Source organism: Cervus canadensis, chromosome 10 (assembly GCF_019320065.1).
Source record: "Cervus canadensis isolate Bull #8, Minnesota chromosome 10, ASM1932006v1, whole genome shotgun sequence".
NCBI classification, from domain to species: domain Eukaryota; kingdom Metazoa; phylum Chordata; class Mammalia; order Artiodactyla; family Cervidae; genus Cervus; species Cervus canadensis.
In genome coordinates, this window is record NC_057395.1 from 25,843,035 (window position 1) to 25,866,632 (window position 23,598).

At 44.6% G+C, this 23,598-nt stretch overlaps 1 protein-coding gene across 1 annotated transcript in view; it reads right to left on the reverse strand.

Moving 5' to 3' along the window:
- Window positions 1-23,598, reverse strand: part of PIP4K2A (phosphatidylinositol-5-phosphate 4-kinase type 2 alpha) — a 178,514-nt gene that overhangs the window by 58,058 nt on the left and 96,858 nt on the right. Inside the window, exons 2-3 of the mRNA XM_043480638.1 lie at window positions 12,942-13,039; window positions 11,188-11,284 (exon numbers count right to left, since the gene is read on the reverse strand). Coding sequence (XP_043336573.1) covers window positions 11,188-11,284; window positions 12,942-13,039 — 195 coding nt within the window. The remainder of the gene's footprint in view (window positions 1-11,187; window positions 11,285-12,941; window positions 13,040-23,598) is intronic.

A 23,598-nucleotide genomic window follows, 5' to 3' on the forward strand; every position in this document is an offset into this window, starting at 1 on the left:
TTGGTGACAAACACCTTCTAACCATAATATAATGCCTGAGCCAGCTGGCACAAGGCCAAACCTGTTTTTGTTCTTCAAATTTTCCAAGTAAAATGTGTAAAAATACCATCAATAACAGCCTCAATGCTAATGCAGCCTAGAATCCTCAATTTATGCTTTTATTAACATGTGTACAAACCTCTCCTGACTTCTCCTACGACAATCATTACTTGGCTTTATCCGAGATGGATAGGAAACGGGGCTGTCTTCTCTCTCAGCAAGAGCTGAGACAGATGTGTTTGGAAGCAAGGCTTAAGGACGGGAGAAGTATGTGCTGAGCCCTGGGCTAAGAGTTAGTCTGTGCTGCAGAGAGACAGGGCTGGCGCTCAGTAATGTGTCCTACGGTCCTGTAGACGGTGGTGACAATGTCAGTCCTGTGAACATTTCCAACCATGTGGCACAGTTCATCATGTCTGTTTTAATTAATTCACATGTTCTGAGAATTGCTGGAGGTCTGCTTTCTCTCTTGGTCATTGGCTTAATCTTTAGAAAACTGTCCCATTCTCCTCCTTTCCCTGCTTACAACCACAATGCCAAGAATGCCAAGGCTGAACAGAATAGGAATAGTCTTTCACAATGGGGATGCTCTGGGTCACTCTCTACAATACTAAAACAAGCAAACAAACAAAAAAAATAAATAAATAAAAGGAAAACATTTGCAAGTCACGACAAGATTTATGTGGAAGAGTGAAGTTCTAGCTGAAAGCACCATTTAACCCCCTAGTTTAAAAAGCCAGGTCTGAGATGAAGATCTCATCCATCCAAAAGCCTCCAAAGCACCAAGGCTGTGGTTGGTTTATTCTTCGTCAAGATAATTCCCATTTCCAACTTAAATATTTATTCTTGGAAACCTTCACCCTTACCTCCCCATCTGGCTTTATTAGAAATTTACCCAGTAAAATCTACCTAGGGTTTGGAAAGGTCCACTCTCCTTAGAAAACAAATTCCTCATCATGGACAAACCTTAGGGAGTTCTAGTTTCTTGGAATAAGGTGACATTTTACAAACTCAAAATTGAGATTCTGAACCTCTCAGTTCAAAAGTGTAAAGTACAAAGCAAAGTGAGGATTCGAGGTCAAAGTCATACCATGAAGACAATACAAGTGGAAGTGAAACCTTCCACTGGTCTTCTGAAACATCCTCTACAAGTCTAGAAGCCATCAGAAGAACAGACATTCTAAGCCCCTGATGTACGCACTCATCAGAAGGTTCCAGACATCAAAACTGTCTGTGTTACATTTAGTTTATTCATACTCTCATTTAGTTTATCCTTATTTTCTCAGATTCACGTTGTCATGAGGAGAGGTCTGATGACCTTTCAAGTTCCAAACATCATGGATACTGAAGCTAGAAGACAGTATAACATGGTATTAGACACTGGAGCTTTAAGACTGAGTGATTTTGGACAAGTTATTGAAGCTCTTCTTGTCTCAGTTTCCATACTTGTAGAAAGGTAATGATGACAGAATCATCACCATTAAAAGTTTTCCTGGGGGTTAAATGAGGCAAGACAAAAATTTTGATAACAGTGCGTGGAATAGTAGTACTCCTTAATGGTAGCTATTATTATAAATAGCAAATTTCAACTTGGAAGACATTTAGAGATACAGCTCAATTATAACAAATTACCTTGTAAGTTGGTAAGTCAAAAATGAAGTACTTATAGAATGGGTTCTTCTAGTTGGCTTTTCCTTTTTCTTTTGGCTGCTCAGTTTATGGGATCTTAGTTCCCCACCCAGGGACTGAACCCATGCCCCTAGCAGTGGAGTCTTAACCACTGGCCCGCCAGGAAAGTCCTCCAGTTAACTCTTGATTCCACCTTGGCCAAGTCTTTGTTTGTGTACCCAGTGAAAATCGAGAACCACATTCTTGCCACTCTCATACTGTCCATTTCATGGCTTACTTTCTACAGCCCTCCGTAAGAACCAGTTGCAGTTTGAAAAAGAGAATTTAAAACATTTTACACAAAGAAGTTTCAAGTTGAAAATTCCTACCCTGCAAGGTTATACATGGTCCCTGCTTGCTTCTGGCATCCTCTCCAACCAAAGGGCAGGAAGGACAGCGGAGGAGTGGGCTGATCCGCTACAGGATGGAGCAAGCGCGGGAGCTGGGGAGGCCCCTTCCTGAGGAGGAGGAGGGGGGCAAAGCAGACTGGCTGAAGATGCCAACCAACTGGAAGGTACAGGACAGGGAATGTCAGGGAGCCAGACAGCCTGGCCTGGGATGACCTTGAGGTGGCAGTCAGGGCAAGAAGGGTGGCCAGGGGCAGGCTGGGCGAGAGCTTGAGGGGAAAGGAGGAGGTCTGGAAGGGCAGTCTTGGGGTGCTGCTCTGGGAAGTCATTTACGGAACGTGCTGGGCCACCACAAAATCCAGTTCCATGCCTTAAAAGGCTTAATTCAATGTTGAAAATACAGACGTAATAGAAATCTGCAAAGGTCTGCCCAAGTAGTGGCTCCCAGCCTTTCTTGATTACCTTTCTTTCCTCTTTAGGTTTTCAGGTATCAGCATGTGTGGTAGAAAGAGAAGCAGTGAGAAGGTAAGGGCCATGAGGCCCCGCTCCGATCAATGCCCCTCCTACTCCTTGCTCTGTTATTTGATCATCTGCTCAGACAGATGGTCAGACTTGATTGTCTCTAAGTTTCCTTCTTGGTCTTCTACGAGGATTCATTAATGTGCTTCTGCTTTCAGTTTACAGAAACCAGGACATGGACAATGATTTGCTTTCAGTTTGGGGGGATCTAATGATAAGATTTCCCTGGTAGCTCAGAAGGTAAAGAATCCACCTGCAATGCAGGAGACCTGGGTTCGATCCCTGGGTAGGGAAGATTCCCTGGAGAAGGGAACCGCTACCCAATCCAGTATTCTTGCCTGAATTCCATGGACAGACCATGGGGTCGCAAAGAGTTGGATATGACTGAGCAACTAAGACTTTCACTTTCAATGATAAATGCACACAAATTGCTTTTATTCACTGGCTACCCTTTTCTTCTACACATTTTGATAGCTGTTTATTATAAACTATGTAATGCCTTAAATTCACTTGTTCTAAATGAAAATACTTTAACACAAGCCCCATACGTCAAGAAAAAGGCAGCCAAAATCAATGGTGGAGGAGGAAAAGGTCTCATGCCAAATATAAACTAATCTTAAACTCCAAACATTCTTCTTCCTTAATGGCTTTACTGAGATATAATTCATGTACCAGACAATTCACCTATTTAAAGCCTACAAATCAATGGTTTTTAGTATGATTACACAGTTAAACCATGACCACAATGAATTTTAGGACATTTTCATCAACCTCAAAAAGAAACCCTGTACCCATTAGCAGTCAGTCCCATTCCTGCCCTCTGCCCTGCCACCGCCCCCCCCCCCCCCCCCCCCCCCCCCCCCCCCCCCCCCCCCCCCCCCCCCCCCCCCCGCCCAACTAGTAAACACTCATCTACTTTCTTAGAGATCTGCCTGTTCTGGACATTTCATACAACACAATCATCCAGGGCACAGGCATTTGTGACTGATCCAAACATTCTCCCTGCAAGTCCCCTGAGCACACCTATCACCCCGAGGGTCCAGGGGTAGACCCAGGGCTGTGTCTGGGTAAGCAAGGTGGCGTCGTCGGCGCGCTCTATCCTGTCCAGTGCAGTGAACATGTGACAGCAAGTCCATGCTGTTTCTCAGGATGCTGCCAGGCTTGCTGGGGACCTAGGGATAAAATAGACTGACAAAAATTAAAGTTCCAGAGTAAAGCTACTAGGTGCAGGGCAGGTAAGAACAGGATAACTTTGTGTTTCAGGATGATCCTGCCACTAGATAAGTAAACTCACTTTCCACCACTCCCGTTTTCCATAGCCAAATACATCACGTATCTTAAGGAGACGGGCTGGGATCTGGGACCCTTTGCTGCGGTGCCTGCACCTGAACAAACATCTCCTCCAGCGACAGACACAAAGAAACTATACGGGACTAAAAATAACTGTGAGGAGTTCTGACAATTTATGAACAAGATACAAAAGGGCCAAAAACCCAACTGCCACTTCCGAGGCGTCTGGAGCAAAACCAGGGTACTGCCCGTGCGCCCTGCACAAAGCACCACCGAGGGGTGGGCAAACCACCCAGTCAACCCTCCAGCCCGACCCCTGGACCTGGTCCTGCCCATACCCTCCCCCCATTTAAAGGAGCAGCTCACGTGCGCTCAGGGAGCAAGCGAAGGCACCTGTTACTTGTTTCACTTTCTCACGTGGCAACAGGAGGTCCCAATAAAGCCTTGCCTGAATTTGGCCTCTTATCAATTTCCATAGATTAAGGAGTCCAAAAACCCTGGCTGGTAGCATTGCAAAACCCCATCTCAAACCTCAAGAGCTGCGTTTGAAGCTCTAGTGCCATGTCAGACTCAACAGGAAATAAAGGAAGATGAGAGATGAAAACTCACTCTTGAATGGACTGCTTACATTTATAATCGGAAATTCATTCTCCTTTCCCTAAAGAAAGGGATTAATGGTGCTTGCCTTCCTCCCCAAGCCTCTAAAAGTCTGCATTGAAGATGTTTATTTCCACAGTGGGAGGCCCAGGATCACTGGGGCCCCCAGGAGGGATGGAGGAAATGTCAATTTAATTAGCTCATCTTTACCACCAATCTTTCTAGACTTCTCATAAAAATGTCGTGATTTACCAACCATTATGGTCCCCTATCCAATTTTTAAATACCCAAGCATTTTGAACATTTAATTCTCTTGAACTACTCATACAGTCTTATAGACATTTGGCTTTTTTTCTCCCCCATTTTGACATGAGCTTATAATTTCTGCTAAAAAGCATGTGTAGAAGTTTTTCTGTTTAGTCAACGGGAAAGCCACATACAAAATCAATTCTGACACGCTCAAACGTGTAAAGGCAGCACCTTATAGGGGAGACACGGCAATACCATGCACAAAAACCCGAGTGACAGTCACTACTGGCTTCACAGAGCATGGCGTTCTTCCCCCTCATTTCACAGATGAGAAAATTGAGACCTTCCAGGGCCGAGTGGATGGATTAAGTCACAGCAACCGTCACTGAAGAGCCAAGATGCAAACCAGCTTCCCAACACCCAGGAAAATGTTCTTTCTCCCAAGCTGGGGTACCTGTTTCATGGACCCGCCACCTGGAAGCCGGTCGCTGCCTCATTGACAACTCAGAACTATAATTACATGCCTCAAATCACACGGGCCAGGGGCCAGGAGCCAGAGCCCAAATCGGGCTGCCTTCTGGCTTTGCATTTGATGGTCTGAATGAGCAGATGGTCCTCTGACCCCATCAGGGAGGGCAAGGCCAACACTCAAACAAGAACATCATCATCAAGGATTAAAAGCCCACTGGGTTTAAATCCTTGGGTTACCCTCCTGGGGAATTTCAAAGAAAGTCTGAGCAGTGATCCCAGGCATGGAATGGCTTTCATTGCAGAGGTGGGTGAGACGCAGTGCAATTGAACACTTATTAATAATGAAACAACTGAGCAGAAAAGAAGGACACAGAAACGAATGGTAATGACCAGCAGAGAAAGACAAAGAGTTACAGGAACGTCTGAGTGCCGTAAGGTTGCCTTTAAAAAGCTCGGGTTGGTACTTGCCTGAGACTAAAATACAAGAGGCCTGTGTCCGAGGCAGCGTCCGACCTGGACAGGAGCTCCGTGGGCAGAAGTGAGGGTCAGCGCTCGGCTGAAAATCCCAAGACTTCACCCAACATGAGTTCAGGAGCGGAAAACAAGGGCTCACTGCCAGCCTGAGTTGCCAGGGAGGGCAGTTTGCGACGGGGCAGGAATTGGTTCAGCACTTAAGAAGCAACAGAAAAAGCACATGAAAAACACCTGAGAATGCCGACGGGCTGGGAGGGAGTTTTCCCAAACGTCTATTCAGAGACCTGTCCAAACTGAGGGCTGAGGGGCGCCCTTTGATTTTCAGCCCAGGCAGAATTTCTGTCCGATGTTCATTGTGAGGTTCACGGTAACTAAGCTGAGAGGCCAACGCATGCGAGGAGAAACTGTGAAAGAGCGGGCAGGGCAAACCCAAGAGATGACAGACAGTTACACAGGAATAAAAGAGCCTACCTGACTCGAGTCAGCAAACTCGGAGTGGAGACAATACGGGAACCACTGTGTCTGTCACCCGCAGACCTGGGCCTCTGCACTTGACCCCAGTCCCGGGCGTCCAACTACGTGCTGACTAGCCTCACACAGGCACCTCCACATTCACAGGCTAAAAACTCAACTTCCTCTCTCCCCTCCCCCATGCCCACACTTCCCTCCCCTGGTGACCGGCACCCCCACGCTCCTGCTTTCTCAGGATCCTACACCTGGGCTCCTGTCCTTTGATCCTGGGCTTTCCCTTCTCCCCGTCCTGTGAAGCTGCTCTCAGCTCAACCCTGTCTGTGCCAAGTGCCCTGGTTCAGGCCTCTTCACTTGTTGGGGTATTTCGTAGCTTCCTAATTTCTCTACCTCCCTTTGATGTATTCTACAGATAACCGCCTCGATCTGCTTAGTTGCCACAGAGCAACTAAGCCCTCATGTGCTGCAACTACCAAGCCCAGCTCCGAAACAAGAGAAGCCACCGCAATGAGAAGCCCTCGCACCACAACTAGAAAGCAGCCCCCACTCACCACAATAGAGAAAAGCCTAGTGCAGCAAGGAAGACCCACCACAGACAAAAAAAAAATAAGTAAATCTTGAAAAATCCTTCTGCTCTTGGGCTGGAGAATCCATTGGAGGTCTTTTTCCCAGTTCCCACTTTGAGTTCCCTTCTTTCTCTCCGCTAGCCCACCACCATCTGGCTCTGGCCTCTACATTTTGGTTCAGAGGCTCATTTCTCCAGGAATATCCCCTCAGCCCTTCCTCCCTTTCTTCCTCAAATGTTTCTTAACTGTCCAGAGCCAGGCTGGTGCTCACCCCTGTACCTGCAACCCTGGTAAAAAAGCTACACTCAGCTTCCACCTTCAGACAGTTTCAATTATATTTGGGAAAACTACAAACACCATGATAGACTTTAGAGATAATGGTAGAATTTTGTTCCCCAAGTTTAGTACATACTAAAGGTCTTTGACACTTGAGAATTTTATTTTTGAACTGGAAACAAGAACATCAAAAGTTTAATAAAACGTTAGCTTTTAAAATTATTTTAAAATTAGAATCCTCTGTTACCAATACAAAGAGGAAAATGCATCAAATGCGAATAATAAGAGATTCTAATTCAGGAGACTCGGCAGGGGAAAAGCAAGCCTGGTATTATCCTTCACGAAGAGCCAGAGGGCTGGGTTTCTATTATGTGGTGTATTTAACATTAACTGCACCATTGCAATCCTGCCTAACTTTTTGGTTTCCACTGGGCTATCGTCTTCTGCAGCTCAGAAATTTTAACTGAAGTCTCCAGCTGACTTGCTGGGCCTATCATTAACAGGCTCCAGTACTCAGAGACTGCAAAGAGGGATGCTGTTCTTCTTTCTTGAAGAACATTAACAATCAAGACATCTGGGTTTCTGTAAATCTCATCAGCATCCATTACAGAATCTGTCCTGTAATAAGTGTTTTTCAAAAGGAATTTGTTCATCCTTTCTCTTCCTCTGCATTCCCTATGTCTATCACAGAGCCCGACACACAGTAGGTGCAAATAAATACACTGAGTTGATAATTGTGCATGAAAACACCCACCTATGGGGACTAGAGCTTAACGTGGCAGAGATCAAAGAAACAAAAACTGTAGCAACAGTAACAGTGGAGGCTTCTGGGGGAGCACTCCTCTTGAAAGACATCTTAAAAGAATGATCATGGAGAGACGTTGTCCCAACAATGATCGGCAGAATATATATCAACTCTGAGCATATCACAAACCAAAGTAATTTTAACAAGCACTAAGTTGGAGAAGGCTCTGAATCTGGAAGCACTGGGCATACATACGCGCGCGCGCGCACACACACACAGGTTTACATATGTATGGTAAGTGATACTCTTGTTAACGATGAGTGTTCTAGAACAGTTGCTTGACTTTAACAGCAGGAAGGAGTTCTATTTTTTAAAAGACATTCAAGGACTCAAAACCAAAGGAAAGATAACAAATGTTTATGGAGACAGCAGGGAAGCTTCTCAGTTTTAGAAGTTGGCTGAGGAGGTCAGTTGTTTCATCACTATGTTCTACTTTGATCAGATGGGTGGACACTGACCTATTTTCAGGTGCAGCAAAACCGCATTTACAAACGCAAAGCAGGTGGCGAACATTTATGTGTTTGATTTAACATGAAGGTTTGAATGTGAATTGGACGGTGGGCTCCTTTACTACACATAAATTTCAAAGTCCTTTGTCCAATAAGCAAGCACTTCAGAAAAATAAACCCAGCAAGGCCAGGGGAACAGGGAGGGGCTTGGGCCGCTGGAGCAATCCAAAATCTCAAAAGACGACAAGACTTCGGATCATTGATCCCAGTTTCCAAATCAGACTGGGAAAAGAGAGTTCAGCTTGATACTAGGTGACAATTGATAACTGTCACCTCTTCTGGCCACAACGAATGAAGTGTCCCGGGAGAAGTGACTGCACAACAGAGGAGCTGACACGACCTCCCCTCCAGGCCGGGTCCCACGAGGCACTGCCCCCCACGACGTGCACGCAGCACCTCTGCGTGCCCGGCTAGGTGTGTGCAGGCGCCCGGAGGCACCAACCCAGAGCCAGAGTTGGCACAAGTTCCTCCTTTTTTCCAAACCGAGTAGGCAATAAAGTGGGTTGAGCCTCACATATAAGATCTTGTCCTCAGTTAGGGGCCCTGCCCCTGGCTGAAAGTATTTTAAGAGGTATAGACGGTGAGAAACGAACACAGGAACGGGGAGGGAGGCCTGAACTCTCGGCCCTCCTTACCTGCTGATTCTGTAACCGCAGATTCCACCAACCACAATTCGACCTGCAGTAGGTGGAATCCGTGGATGTGGAGGAACTGCGTATGTCTGGTTTACGGGAATTACTTTAAACACCCACTTAAAAAAAAAAAATACAGTTGCCAAAGAGAAAGCAGCAATCTAAATGCCCAAAGCACCAAACACGGCTGAGGGAAGGAGTGGTGTTCAAATGATTAATCACACTCACACTGGTTTTCCCTTCTACTGATCTCTCACACTAAGAGCCTAACAGACTTGCCAATGAGTTACATGTGAATCACCCTCCAGTTGCCTAATCTGCCTTCAAAGTTTGTACTCAGCTATTTGCCCTTACTTAAATGTCAACATGGTTTTGTTTTTAGGGAGAAGAGTGAGGGAAACCAGCCTAGTGTCCTAATATTTTAGCAACTAAGGATCTAATGGGTCCCTTTTAGATCTCATTTAAACAGGGCTGGTTCTCAGAAGAAATATGACTTCACTGTGGTAATGAGCTGAGGAATCGAACAAGATCCTGTTGCACTGGCCCTGAAAGTCAGTTTCTGTGAAATGCCAGTGTAGCTATTTAAAATTTAAAAAAATAAAAGGGGGGGAGGTGGACAAAGGAAGAAACACTTGAATGCAGCATCAGAGAATCAGAGGAGATTTTCTTAGGAAGTCAGTCATCAGTTGTTATTCTTTTTAAAGTACACAGTTTATTTTCACATGGCCTCTTGAAATGTAGTTAACAGTTCTTACATAATGGAGAATTATTCCTTTTTATTTTATATGAAATATATTCTATATATATATATCTTCCAATATATTACTATTCCAAAATGTATTCTTTAAAGGTGACTTGCTTTTGCAGCAGTAAATGTCAAGTCCAAAGCCCACACGTGAATGCTGGCTCCACCTCAGTTTTTAAAAGCAAACCTCGTGACCACATCCTCCCTGCAGGCTTCCCCTCCACCCTCTCTGGGGCGCCCTGGAGCCTCTGCTCAGAAGCTGGGCCTCTGGGGACACTTGGGCCTGGTCCACAGAGGAGGGAATGTCACCCACAGCCTGGCCAGCGTTGTGTGTGTGTGTGCTAAGTCGCTTCAGTTGTGTCCAAATCTGTGCAACTCTATGGACTCTAGCCTGCCAGGCTCCTCTGTCCATGGGATGCTCCAGGCAAGATTCCTGAAGTGGGTTGTCACGTCCTCCTCCAGGGGACCTTCCCAACCTAGGGATCCTTTTCAAAACATGGTGGTTTGAAGGCTTCTCAGGCGTGAATGAGCCTATGAGAAATTCTTGAAAACTTTCAATAGTGGGACAGGATGGGGAGGCCACAGATGTATAGGAAAGTGTATTAGCTTGATTTGCCTTGGGGACCCATTCTTTAAGAGAAAGTACAGGATAAGCTGTGTCAATCATCACCTTGCAAGGTCACCCAAAGAATAGGACACGTGATGCAGGATAAGTTAGAATTTCTGGTTTGGGGCAAATGAGAGAAAGTGTTTACTAGACTTAAAATAAATCAGTACAGGAATTCTCAGCAGTCCAGGCCTTAGGACTGCATATTTTGACTGCCAAGGGCGGGGTTCCATCCCTGGTCCAGGAACTAGGATCCCACAAGCCACGTGGTGTGGCCAAAAAGTGGAAATTAATTAATTAATTACATTTAATAAGTCAGTATTCACACAATAAAATGACTGGACTGTCATGAAAGACCAGGAAGCAGCCCTGGTATTTCCTGACTTAGATTTCTGCTCTTAAGAAAAATCCCTGGCCTTTACAAATCTGGCCGGCTCTCTGAAAATCAGGTTAACTGATGCCGGGTGCACTTTCAGGAGAAATGACCGTGCATCAGCAGATCCAACAGCCCGTGAGCTCGATTTTAGAAGTCAAAATTGACAACCGGGCAAACGTGGGGAGGAAAGAAACAGGGCATGTCTTCACGTGGTGGGTCGCAAGAGCAGAAGGAGGTCGCAAGCACAGAAGTGTCCCGAGGACGGTGGGCTCCGGCTGGTGACAGTGGTGCTCCTGTCACCAAACCATTCTGCACCACAGGGCCCTACGGGGGCCTCAGAAAAAATGCAGTGAAATTACAATGAGATCATCCTGTTTAACGGGCCCTAACCGAAAGAATCTTTTATTTCAGAAAGCACACTTAAAAATTCTTATAGAAAATGAAAGTTACTATTATCTAATTACTTGACATGAAAAAAACATGAATTCTATTTTACGGAGCAAAAGGCATGAGTGAAACCCATTTGAAATAAATGTTATGAAAGCAACCCACCTGGAAATCCTGATCATCGATTCCAAACCTCTCCCGCAGGTTACGGAAAACCATGGGGCAGTATTCCTTAAACTTGAAGTGGCTCGGCATGTTTTCTCTGAAACAGTCAGATTGTGGAATAAAGTTCAGATGTACAAACAGTGAATCTGCCACCATCCTGCTCACCTACAGCCAACAACGTGCGTGGAGCTCCCCACCCACAGTAGGCACAGATGGGCTTCAAGTGAGACGCGAACTCGCTTGTGTAAGCGAACTGGGGTCTATAGCTGCTACAACCCGGGGACAGAAGGGACAGACATTCAAGGGAAACAGTGAAAGGGAAGCAAAAGGCTTGAAGAGTGAGGGAAGGGCAGCAGAGTATAAACGATGCTCCCCACATTCTAACAGGTGGAAGTGAAGTGAAAGTCCCTCAGTCTTGTCCTGCTCTTCGCGACCTCATGGACTATACAGTCCATGGAATTCTCCAGGCCAGAATACTGAAGTGGGTGGCCTTTCCCTTCTCCAGGGGATCTTCCCAACCCAGGGATTGAGCCCATGTCTCCCACGTTGCAGTCAGATTCTTTATCAGCTGAGCCACAAAGGAAGCCCTCTAATAGGTTACCTTCTGACTAAAGCTTACAAAACAAGACCTTCTCTCACTCCTGGCTTGACCTGTTTTATCTTTTATGTAAATACAGAATTCTAAATTCACATGGAAAGATCCCCCTTAAAAGGTCAACCTTTAAAGAGCATTATGAGAATAATTAACACAGCAGCTTCACATTAGAACAATGGCCCTATTAAGAAATTTCACAGTTGATCCTCACGTGAGAGAGATTTCTCTGGGGTTCATCCCACTCATTCAGAATTGCTTCCTCCTTTTTGTTCACACATGCACACATACACACACCCCTTATCGTGGTACTCTGTACATATGACAGGAAATGATGGTAATTTATACATGTGTCCATTTTCAATCACTTGCCTGACTGTGAACGCCCTGAGGGCAGAGTATTCTTTTTAAAAAAAATGTTTTTTCTAGATTTTTTTTTTTTTTGATGTGGACCATTTTTACAGTCTTTACCGAATTTTGTTACAATATTGCTTCCTTCTTTTTAGGTTTTGATTTTTTGGCCTTGAGGCATGTAGGACTCTCAGCTCCCTGACCAGGGATTGAACCTGTGCCCCTTGCATTGGAAGGGCCATCCATGGGCCACCGGGGAAATCGCAGGGCAGGATATGTCTTATCCATCCCTGTATGTCCGGCTCTTGGTGTGGTGCCACAGAAGGTGCTCCCTAATGATGTCTAAAATGACATTTAAAAGAGGGAGAAATAGTCTCTATGTCCAACATGGCTTCCAGTTACATTTTATAAAAATGCACTTCAATTCCTTGTTGTTCTAGGAAGCAGTCATTTCTGTTCATGAAGGAATCATCAGCAGAGTTCTGTGTAAGGTCTATAGCTGAGGTCTATAGCTGCTAAAAAAAATTCCAAGCAATTTACAGCTTCAAACATTTAAATTGTAATGAGAATATCACTCTTAACATATAAGATATTCACAGAGAACAATATGCCATATGGCAAAAAGATATTACCCGAGAGGGCCTGCTGTTGCTTCTCTGAAAATGACAGATGGTTATGTTTATCACAGGATTAACTTCATCAGCAAAACTTTACTCCCACCCATTGAAAAATAATGTGATTATAGAAATTCACAAAAACCATACTCCTGGCAGCCACCGTCAGTTCTACAAAAGGTCGTGCTTGTACTTACTTGTTAAAAAGGTGATTGTCCACCTTTATCTTCGAATAGGCTTTGAAGTCATCTGGCATCAACATAACAGGGATTTGAACGTGGCTCAGTTCATTGATCTAGGAAAACAAAATAAGTGGCACAGGTCGTTAGTATCTAGGTGGGAAGCACTTATCTCGAACACTTCCTTTTCCAGGGAAACCTGGTGGATGCTCGCACATCCCAGACCACTTTCCTCCCTGTTCCCATCCTGCAGCTGCTTCCCTCACTCTCTCCTCAGCCACCACCACGGTCTCCCACCTCACACCCAGCTCCAACTTCCCCTGCTCATCCCTGCCTGGCACCGGCCTCTGGGATGGCAGGGGAAAGAGAGGGGTTCTGGGGGGTGAACCCTCACAGCCAGCTGTCCCGGCTCCTCTCTATCCTTCCTCCCATGTCCTCTCCAGAGTCTCAACCCAGAGCTCCTCTGATCACATGTCCAGGGTAACTTCCCTCTGTAAATACTATCTGAGAAAGAGGGCCTTTGAACTTCTGATATAAATATTTGTGGAGGGACTTCCTTTGTTGGTTGTCCAGTGGCTAAGACTTCCTGTTCCCAATGCAGGGGGCCTGGGTTGATCCTTGGTCAGGGAACTAGAACCCACCTGCTGCAATGAACATCGAAGACCCTGGGCGCCACAACTAAGACCTGGCATAGCCACATAAAGAAATAATTTGTTGAATTATGACTACTTCTTTATACTTTGGAGGTACTCAAAAGGCAACACTGTCATCCATGCGGGCTTTACCTTTCTTATGGGACCTAATTTAAAAATAAATATTAGGGTGGGACATGAATTTACCAGAAGAGGAACCTTCAGCAAGAAAAGAAAAGAAATATATGGCCATGGGGTTAGATGACAGGGAAGTGGGCTGGACAGGGGTCAAGACCAAGGCACATCTCTATGTGGTTACAGAGAGAGAACAAGAGGTTAATCCATCTTGGTTTACATTCCCAAGAATGGCTGGAACAGCTTTTGACACCTGATTGAAAAAGCTGAACCTTCTCTTGGTTAATTATTTCTGCATTAAGCTCCCAAGTGATAATTCCCTGGTTACTAGTAATAAAAATCATGTTAAAGGTTTATGGGTTCAGTCGTTAAGTTTGCAACCCCACAGACTGCAGGCTTCCCTGTCCTTCACTATCTCTCGGAGTTTGCTCAAATACATGTCCATTGAGTCGGTGATGCTATCTAACTCTCTCATCCTCTGCCACCCTCTTCTCATTGCCTTCAATCTTTCCCAGCATCAAGGTCTTTTCCAATGAGTCAACTCTTTGCATCAGGTGGCCAAAGTATCGGAGCTTCAGCATCAGTCCTTCCAATGAATATTCAGGGTTGATGTTCTTTAGGATTGACTGGTTTGATCTCCTTGCAGTCCAAGGGACTCTTAAGAGTCTTCTCCAGCACCACAGTTCCAAAGTATCAATTTTTTGGTCCAACTCTCACATCTGTACATGACTAATGGAAAAACCATAGCTTTGACTCTAGGGACCTTTGTCAGCAAAGTGATATCTTTGCAAAGTAAATGGAAGATACATGGCAGGGGTTCTTAGTTACAAAAACAAAAAGCAAAGTGAGTTTCTTGATACATCAGAGTTGTTAACCCATTGCTGGGTTCATGAAAGTGTAGGAAGTCGTTAAGACCCACTCCTTCCCCTAAAGTGAGTTTAATCCATAGGGCATGTGCAAACCATTAAGTAAGCCTGAAAGAAGGGGCTTCTGTGAAGATAAATGCCAGTTTCAGTTTGGGTCAAAGGATAGCTGGGGAGCTCAACCCAAGACTTCAGCACTAAACTAGAACTCCTGAAGGAAGCAAAAGTGGTCCCAACGCCCAGCGGAAATAAATGCAAACGGTGCCTGGAAGAAAGCATTCCTTCTTCAGGATTCCCACAGATGAAGTTCAATCAAATTTGGGGTCACAAAGAAATGAGAGTTAACAGAAAACTTGATATTATGTTCAAGACTTCAGCTAGTAGAACAATCAGATACAGAATAGAAAATTAAGACTATGTATAAAATGTATGAAGAAGGGACTTCCCTGGTGGTCCAGTGGTTAAGACTCCAAGCTTCCAATTCTGGGAGCATGGGTTCGATCCCTGGACGGGGAACTAAGATCCCACATGCTGTGTGGCACAGTCAAAAACTTAAAAATAAATAAAGAATAGTGATTATAGTGCTCATGTTCTGTTCAGGAGGAGAGGTAAGAAATTAACTGTAGACTTTAAGTATTATGCAATAAGTTTAAGGGCAAACATTAAAAGAATAAGAAACACAGTATATAACTTCCAAACAGAAAAACAGACTGGGAAAAGAAAACTCAATTAAAAAAAAAGAAACACAAGCAGGAAGAAAAAAATTTTTGCACAGCAAAAGTGGGACAAATAGAAAGTTACTGATAGAAATAAATCTGGATATATATATATATATATATATATAATCACAACAGGCATAAATAAACTAGCAGTTAAAACTAAAGGTTGTCAAAATGAATTAAAAACTATAAGTGATGTGCATGAGACAACTTAAAACATAAGTTGTCAAATACATCAAAACTTAAGGAATAGAAAAAAATATATTAAATAGTACTAAAAATTGCTGGAAAGCTAGCCTAGTTTTATTAATATCAAATAAATGAATAACTCTAAGACAAAAGCATTACTGAGGACAAAGAAGGCCTGGACACAGTGATAAAAGGTTCAGTTAGCCAGGAAGACAAGATTCTTATGGTATAAGGACCTAATTAATCTGAGAATATAGAGCAAAAATTGTTAGAACCTCAGGGAAAATGGGCAATCTGTTATTAACGAGGCACATTTGCATATGCTTTTATTGATATAGTTCAGACAGACACAAAATGAAGAAAGTTAGGGGTTTAAACAACATATTGAATATCATTCACTTGGTATTTGTTGCACACCTATTATTGCCAAGTATTATTCTTCCAGAAGCTTGGGTTACATGGTGGAACAAAACAGATTAAGATGCCTGCCCTCTGGAGCTTCTGTTTTAGTGGGAAGAGTCAGAAGATAAAACAATAAACTTAGTAAAGTACCATGTTAGAAACAAATGATCTACTAGGCTAAAAGGCTACAGAAAAAGGAGAAAGAGTAGGACAGAAAAACTAGAGAATGCTCATCAGTAAACGGTGAGGGTCACTGAACTATTTAAAATAGGGTGGATTCCAGTAGGCCAAGGTTTGGAGAAGATGAGATCTAACATGGCAGTGCAAAGGCCCTGGGGTGGGGACATGCCTGGAATGCTTGGGGCAAGGAGGCCAGTGTGGCTGAACAGATTAATGAGGGGAGAGACAGTAAGAGCTGAAGTTACAGGTAAGGGGAACTGGTTCTGTAGGGCCTTGCTTGTCACTAGAAAGACTCTGGCTTTTACTCGGAGAGATAGGGGGGCCCTTGCAGCTTCTGGGTGGTAAAGCAATGAAATCAGTTAACTCAGGGTTTAAAAAGATCATGGGGGTGGGGCAGGGGCACAAGCATGGAAATAGGGAGACCAGTACAAGAAAGTGTAGTAACAGCCTGGTTTTTGTTGTTCCCGTTCTTGTTGTTTTGGTATAGCATGCAGGATCTTAGTTCTCTGACCAGGAATGGAACCCAGGCCCCCACCAGTGGAAGCCTAGAGTCTTAACCACCGGACCACCAGAGAATTCCTGAAATAGCCCGTTTTGACCATGACGACAACAGTGTAGTTACAGATGGGGAATCAGATTGTGGGTATTTACTGAAAGTAGAGACAATGTGATTTTCTGCAGTTCTGGATGGGGGAGTGTCAGACACTTTGGTCTAAAAGGCTTTGGTCTAAACAGTCAGAAGATGGAGCTGCCATCAACCAAGATGGGGGGACTTCTCACTGTGTTCCTTTTTATGCCTTTTTTTTTCCCCAATTCATTTTATTTATTTATTTTTGGTTGAACTGAGTCTTCATTACTGCCCTTGGGCTTCCTCTAGTTTTGGCAAGCGGGGGGCTACTCTTCTTTGTGGGATTCGGGTTTCTCTTTGCGGTGGCTTCTCTTGTTGCAGGGCATGAGCTCTAGGTGCATAGGTTTCAGTAGCCTCAGTAGTTGTGGCTCGAGGGCTCTAGAGTGCAAAGGCTCAGAAGTTGTGGCTCACGGGTTTCGTTGCTCCTCAGCACGTGGAATCTTCCTGGACCAGGGATCAAACCCATGTCCCCCACGTTGGCAGACAGATTCTTATCCACTGTACCACCAGGGAAGTCCTCTTTTTATGCTTTTTGATTTTTGAATCATGTTGAAGAATTGCTTGTTCTAAAAATTAGATACTTTAATACTTTAAAAAAAAATCCCTATGACAAAAATGTACATGCAAGCTATCAGCCATAGTTACAAAATATATATTATATCCACATAATACTTAATGGGTCTTCCCTGGTGGCTCAGTGGTAAAGAATTGGCCTGCCAATGCAAGGGACATCAATTTGATCTGTGAGTCAGGAAGAGTCCCTGCAGAAGGAAAAGACAACCCATTCCAGTATTTTTGCCTGGGAAATCTCATGGATAGAATTATATTATGTTGAGCCCTGCATGAATTTTTGGATTGGATACCATCACCCTCATTTCTGGATCCACACTGACTTTCAAGTGGTACTTGTTTTTGTTTTTTTTTGACATGACCGTTGCGGTTCCAGTTTCCCGAAGCTTGTCACTGTACTGCAGGAAGCAGTATGAAGCTGAAACTGCGAACTCCCTCAAATGAGTAGTTTGCGTGGTGTCTCGCAGATGCTGAGGTCATCATGGTTCCCTTGGAATTTTAAAATATTCCAGAGCACTCCTGGGGAATTTGCTGCAATGCCCTGGGCACCTTGGCACATTTGGGGGACCACAGGTATAAACAGCAGCAGATGCTTAAAACAGCAAATGATCAAATATAATTAGAGAATAGTTATATTCTAAGATAATAAAAATAATCCCCTAAATGCATTGTACTGGATTATAACCTATAACCACTTTATATTCACCCCAAACAGCCTTAATCATTAGCCCATATAAACTGATGATCTCTATAACCTTTTCAAGTAAATCGTTTTCTTGAGATAATGCTGTATCAACTGTATCTGTGCAAAGCCAAATTACAATTCTGTTCCTATGAAATTATGACAATAACTTTATCAGGCATCACTTTTAGCCCATTTTAGACTATATTATTAAAATCTCCTTTGTGTAATGGCCTATAAAAACTTATGAAACTTCCACTTAATCAAGACACTAGACTAACTTATAAGCATATAATCTCTCCCAGTTTACTCAAGTAACTTATAATATTAAATAATTCTCAGAGTATATTTGTGAAAAATTAAAATCTGTACATCTTGATGCTAGCACTGGAGTGTCAAAGTTTAGAGGGAAAAAAAAAAGAATCAGAACTGAAAACCAAGTCTTGTGACAAGCATAGTTAGAATGAAGCTGAATAGCAATTAAATCCATTTCTCAATATCTTGTGGAAATAGAAGAGAATAAATAAAAGCAAAGGAAATTTATAGGGTGACAAGGAAAAGTGAAGGAGCAACCAACTTCATATTGCTTTCACCAAATTAAATAGAAATTGGAGAGAACATAATGATTCCTATCACATCTCTGCTTCCAGCAATTTCTGAGAAAGCAAAACCAAGTCTAGAAGTAGGAACATAGAAATCCTTCCATTCCTTCCTCATGCTGCTGCTGTCTGTGCTGGTAACAGTATCTCTTTGGAAAGCCAGCGGGGAGAGAGACACTTTGGGGATCCTTTTTGTTCTATCTGATTCCTGCTCTGAAAAATGAAAAATGTGGGAAAAGTCTGACAACCTTCCAGCCCCAGTGGAATGTGTAATCTGTGAATTTCCCTCACTGATGTGTATTCCACATCCATCCTTTCTATGTGAGCATCCACTCTGTTGGCTGCCGTGCAGAGACCCTTGTCTGTTTTCACACTGTCTAAAGAGGCCCACACATTAATGGAAGAAGTGCACCATGTCAAGTTCCAACAGCGATAGGTGTTGGGAGGGAGGAGGTCGTCAGACCATGAGCAAGCAAGACAGAGGCAGGACCGGGGCGGGGGTGGAGGTGAAGGAGGGGCCAGCCTGGAGCAGGAGGAGGCAGGTCGGGGCGGGGGGGGGTGGGGGGGTGGGGGGTGGTTTCCAGGAAGTAGGGCCGAGGGAGCAAGGCCGTGAGGTGGAGTTGGGGGCAGAAGGTACAGTTAACTGGAGAGCTGGGAGACTACTGCGTGTGAATGCAGAAACCCGAGGGCATGTGACCGGATGGGGCTGAACAGCCTGAAAGGCCTGTGAGAGACCACAGGGCGCTTCAAGGGAGGATGCGGGGGGCAGAGGGCAAGGGAGAAGATTCTAGAGACACTGAGGGGGTGTAAACACGGGCTTGTGTCACAGGACAAGAGACGGAGCATCTACTGAGAGAGAGCCTTTCAAGGCAAGAGTCCAGTTTTGAACCTGTTAAATTGAATGTGCTCTTGGGACTTCCCTGGTGGTCCAGTGGCTAAGACTCTGCACTCCCAATGAGGGGGCCTGGGTTCGATCCCTGGTCAGGGAACTAGATCCCACATGCTGCAACTAAAGGTCCTGTGTGCTGCAACTAAGACCTGGTGCAGCCAAAGAAATAAATAAAAACAAATACATATAAAAAAATAATGTGCTCTTGAAACACCTTAAGCGTGTCAGGCATGCAGGCTAACTTGTGGATCTGACATTCCCAGGGGAGGAGAGGAGGGGACACAAGCAGACACAGTGTGTAAGACAGTTTCTCCATGGGGCGGATGAGGGGCTGGGAGAATGGACAGGAAGAGAGGGTGGGAGGGCTGAGGAGCAGCCTTGAAGAGCCTCAAGTGTTCACAGAATAAGAGGAGGAGGAGCCTGTGAAGGGGAATGAGAAGACGGCCAGCGAGGGAGGGAACAAAAGCAGCGTCACCTCATGAGCAGGAAGGAGCCAATGGGATGAAGGGCGGTGACAGCTTCCGAGAAGTGGAGTAGGACGATGACTGGAATGTGGCAGCCGGAGGTGTTGGGGGACCTTGGGGTGGGGGGATTGGTGGAGGACAGCAAAGGAAACCAGGCCCGGGACACTGAGGACAGCAGGGGAGGTGGGAGAAGGCCGACCTGGGCCAGGCTAGTTTCTCAGAAGCTTGGAAGGAGAGAGATGGTGAGGATGGAGAAAGGGCCTGAGTCAAAAGAAGGGAAGTTCCTTCCTGGGGAGGATGGGGTCACTGGGCTCTGAGACTGCCTGAACGAAACGGGCTTTGGGGAGGCAGCCCCTCCAAACAGCCAACAGGTACATACAAAGTATATCTAAGCAACAATGTCAAAATAGTAACACTCACTAATTCTGCTGTTGGAATCACAGATTTTTTGATAGCACTTCCACATTCATTTTACTTTTCCCCCACCACCACAAAAAAAATTAAACGTTGCCCACCCCTTTTATAAAACAAAGAGAAGGCCAATAAACCAGTAACTCTCAATTCCTTTCCTCAATCCCTTTCCCTACATTCTCTAACTTTCTACTGATCTGTCGCCAACAGTGTTTTACAATAAAGAAGGCCACCCCATTGTTTTGCTAAAAAAAGGAGAAGAGGGAAAGGGGGCAGTGAAGAAGTGGCAGAAGCTGACCAGAGCGGAGAGGGGGTCCCGTCCACTGGCTCCTTTTTTCTCTGAGGAGGAGCCATGAGGCGCTGCTGAGTGTGGAGGCATGTGGCGGCTTAGAGGGAACACAGAGAACTGGAAAAAGTGATTGCAGAACGTGGGAGAACAAGCCTGAAGGGAGAAACTCGCTGGGCTTTGGGGCACAGTGATAGACAGTGCACAGGGCGCCAGGGGAACCCGAGGAGTGACATTCCCCAGAGCTGGGCTGCAGGGAGCTGGTGCTGATTAGGCAGGACCGGCCTTCTTCGGGTTTGAGGTTTTCGCTAGCTGGAATGAGCAGTGGACTTAATTCTAGGGTAATCACTCGGAAATGGAAAGTCAGTACAAAACCCTCCTCCCTGACCACAGAGAGCCTCCTGCTGCAGCTGATGGAGCCGTGAGCACCCAGAGCGAAGGCCGAAGCAGCAGAGAAGGAAAGCTGGAGTCCAGGCACTAAGTGTCCCGGGAACTCAGAGCAGGGAGCTGGGACAGGTGCGCGGAAGGGCTTCTGGGAGGCAGTGAAGCCCGGTGTGGCTCTTGAAGGATGGAGAGGCATGACTACTGTTTCATTTCAATATGTTTCGACAAGTTCTGTCTTCACAAACCAGGAGTTCCCCAGGAAGGAGGGAACGCCTGGCCCTCGTTATTAGAGGAAAAAAGAGATGAGAAATCAAAGCCGACTGCGCTTATAGCTTGGCTTATGGAGAATCATAAGATGATGAAATTTGGGACTTCCCTGGTGGTCTAGTGGCTAAGACTCTGAGTTCCCAACACAGGAGCCCAGGTTCCCTCCCTGGTCAGGGAACTAGATCCCACATGCCACAACTAAAGATCCTGCATGCCACAACTAAAGAACCCACATACTTGAATGAAGATCAAAGATCCCACCTGCCCCAACTAAGACTTGGTGCAGCCGAATAAATAAATATGAAAAAAATAATAAGATGATGAAATTAGGAGAGACCCTTAGTGATCCTCCAGTTTAAGCCTCACTGCAGATGACAGCATACAGCCTGGCCTTCATCATCAAGGAGGATTTGACACTGACTTGCATAACATTAGACAGCTACCAGTTACTCCACGGACATTTTGTCCAGACTGCCTTTCCTTCACGATGCCGTCACATTTCCTTCGGGTTTCTCTTTCCCCCCAAATCCTCTCCCCACACCCCTTGGTCAGTTGAGTAGCTAGATTTAATGACTTGTAAACAAACACTTCACAAACCACAGGACCTACCGCTTAAAGGAAGCTCTTAATTAGTAAATGATACTTTTCAATAGTGTATCCATGAGGCCCCTCTTTTTTCTAAAAGCATATTTTATTTTTTTATATAAGAGACTCACCAGTCTTTCATCAGTTTTACCAGATATATTCATTACAGCACTGCCTGATCATTGAAAGGCCTGGATAATTCTCTCCTGTAACCTATTACTGTGACATCACACAAACTATAATATATTCTTGTCTCTGATTCACATGAATGAGCTGATGCAGATTATGACAATGAGCTATATCAACTTGAATAAGATTGGGTTGATTCTATTTCTTCTGTATTCCATGTAGGGCAATGGACTGTGATCTTGACTTTAGAACAATATTCTTGGGTTTCAAAATCTTCAGTTTGGCATTCTACCTAGTCTAACCATTTTATATAGCCTACCAGGAAACTGGCAGACAATGGTTTATCGTCATTAGCTTGCATCAGTATTTTAACAAAGCAGTTATACTTTTCTTTCTGCTTTATAGCTGCTCCATAGATACTGGAAACACAAACACATAGTTTCATTTATATATGCTATATAGTATTTATAAAAGAAATAAAAAAATATTTGGTTTAACCATTACTATTTTGGAGGAAAAAATAACACACCCCCACAGGAAGAGGCACACATCATGAAATCTAAATAGTTTTTAATTTATGGAGATAAAAGTACTTTTGGAGTTTACTTATTAAACTTTTATTAGGTTACTTAAATAATAAACTGAAGTTCTATTATCAAAGCTACATTTAACGTTCCTTTGGGTAACTAATATTTAACAAACTCTCACAACAAAGGTGTAATATCACTTTATTCTTCTGAAATACTTAATAGTTGTCAAACCACTTAGGCAAATAGTTTTTCATTTTCTGTTTGTACTGACAGTCACATCCATAGTCCTATAAAGCTTGTGATCATAAAAGTTTATTGCAGACACCCTCACAGAGGAGCAGCAGGCTGGGTCTCTGGGTGTCCTGGGAAGGGTCTCTTATTCATGTTTACACTGTGCCAGGCACAGCGTGGTAAACAGGCTGGTGTGGACCAGCCCAGACTTTCTGCTTAGCCATCGGGCATCAGCGTGGACGGTGCCGGGGTCCAGCATCAGACATCAAATAAAGCGGCTTTGTTGTGAACCTCAATAGACACAAGGGCAAAGCAGGGATGGGAGGGTGAGTAAAAGGTTTAGTTCAAAGTGTCCAAATGTTCCTGATTGTATTACAGTTCTGCAGGGGGTGAGGGGGTTGGGGGTGTGTGTGGGGAGGAGTGTGTAGAGGGGGAAGATACCCTTGACATGAAAGGGGTGGATAGAGGAGGATGGGAGGAGGTGGTGAGGTCTAGGCTCCCCTTGACCTTGACTCCTGTTAATATTTGGCATTAACCTTGCTGCTCACACTCTGTGGACATCTGACAAGCATCACATTCAGCACTCTAGACACAGTGGCTCACCCAATCTTCAACCAAATGGAGTAGGTGCTGTCAGTACTGTCTCCATTTTCCAGATAAGAAAATTGAGGCTTACTGAGATGAGGTAAACTAGTCCTGCCTAAACCCTCTTCAGTCAGGCAACTCACATGAGTTACCTCAAATATGCAAGTCAGAGAGCGAGGCCGGCAGACCCTAAGATCCTTTGCAGATTCTGATGACCTCTGAGCAAGCGACAAAGCTGTCCACCTGCAATTCAAGTCTTCACTGTGTTAAAAGCTTCTAAAGGAGTCTTTTCCTTTATTTCCTCTAAGGAGTAAT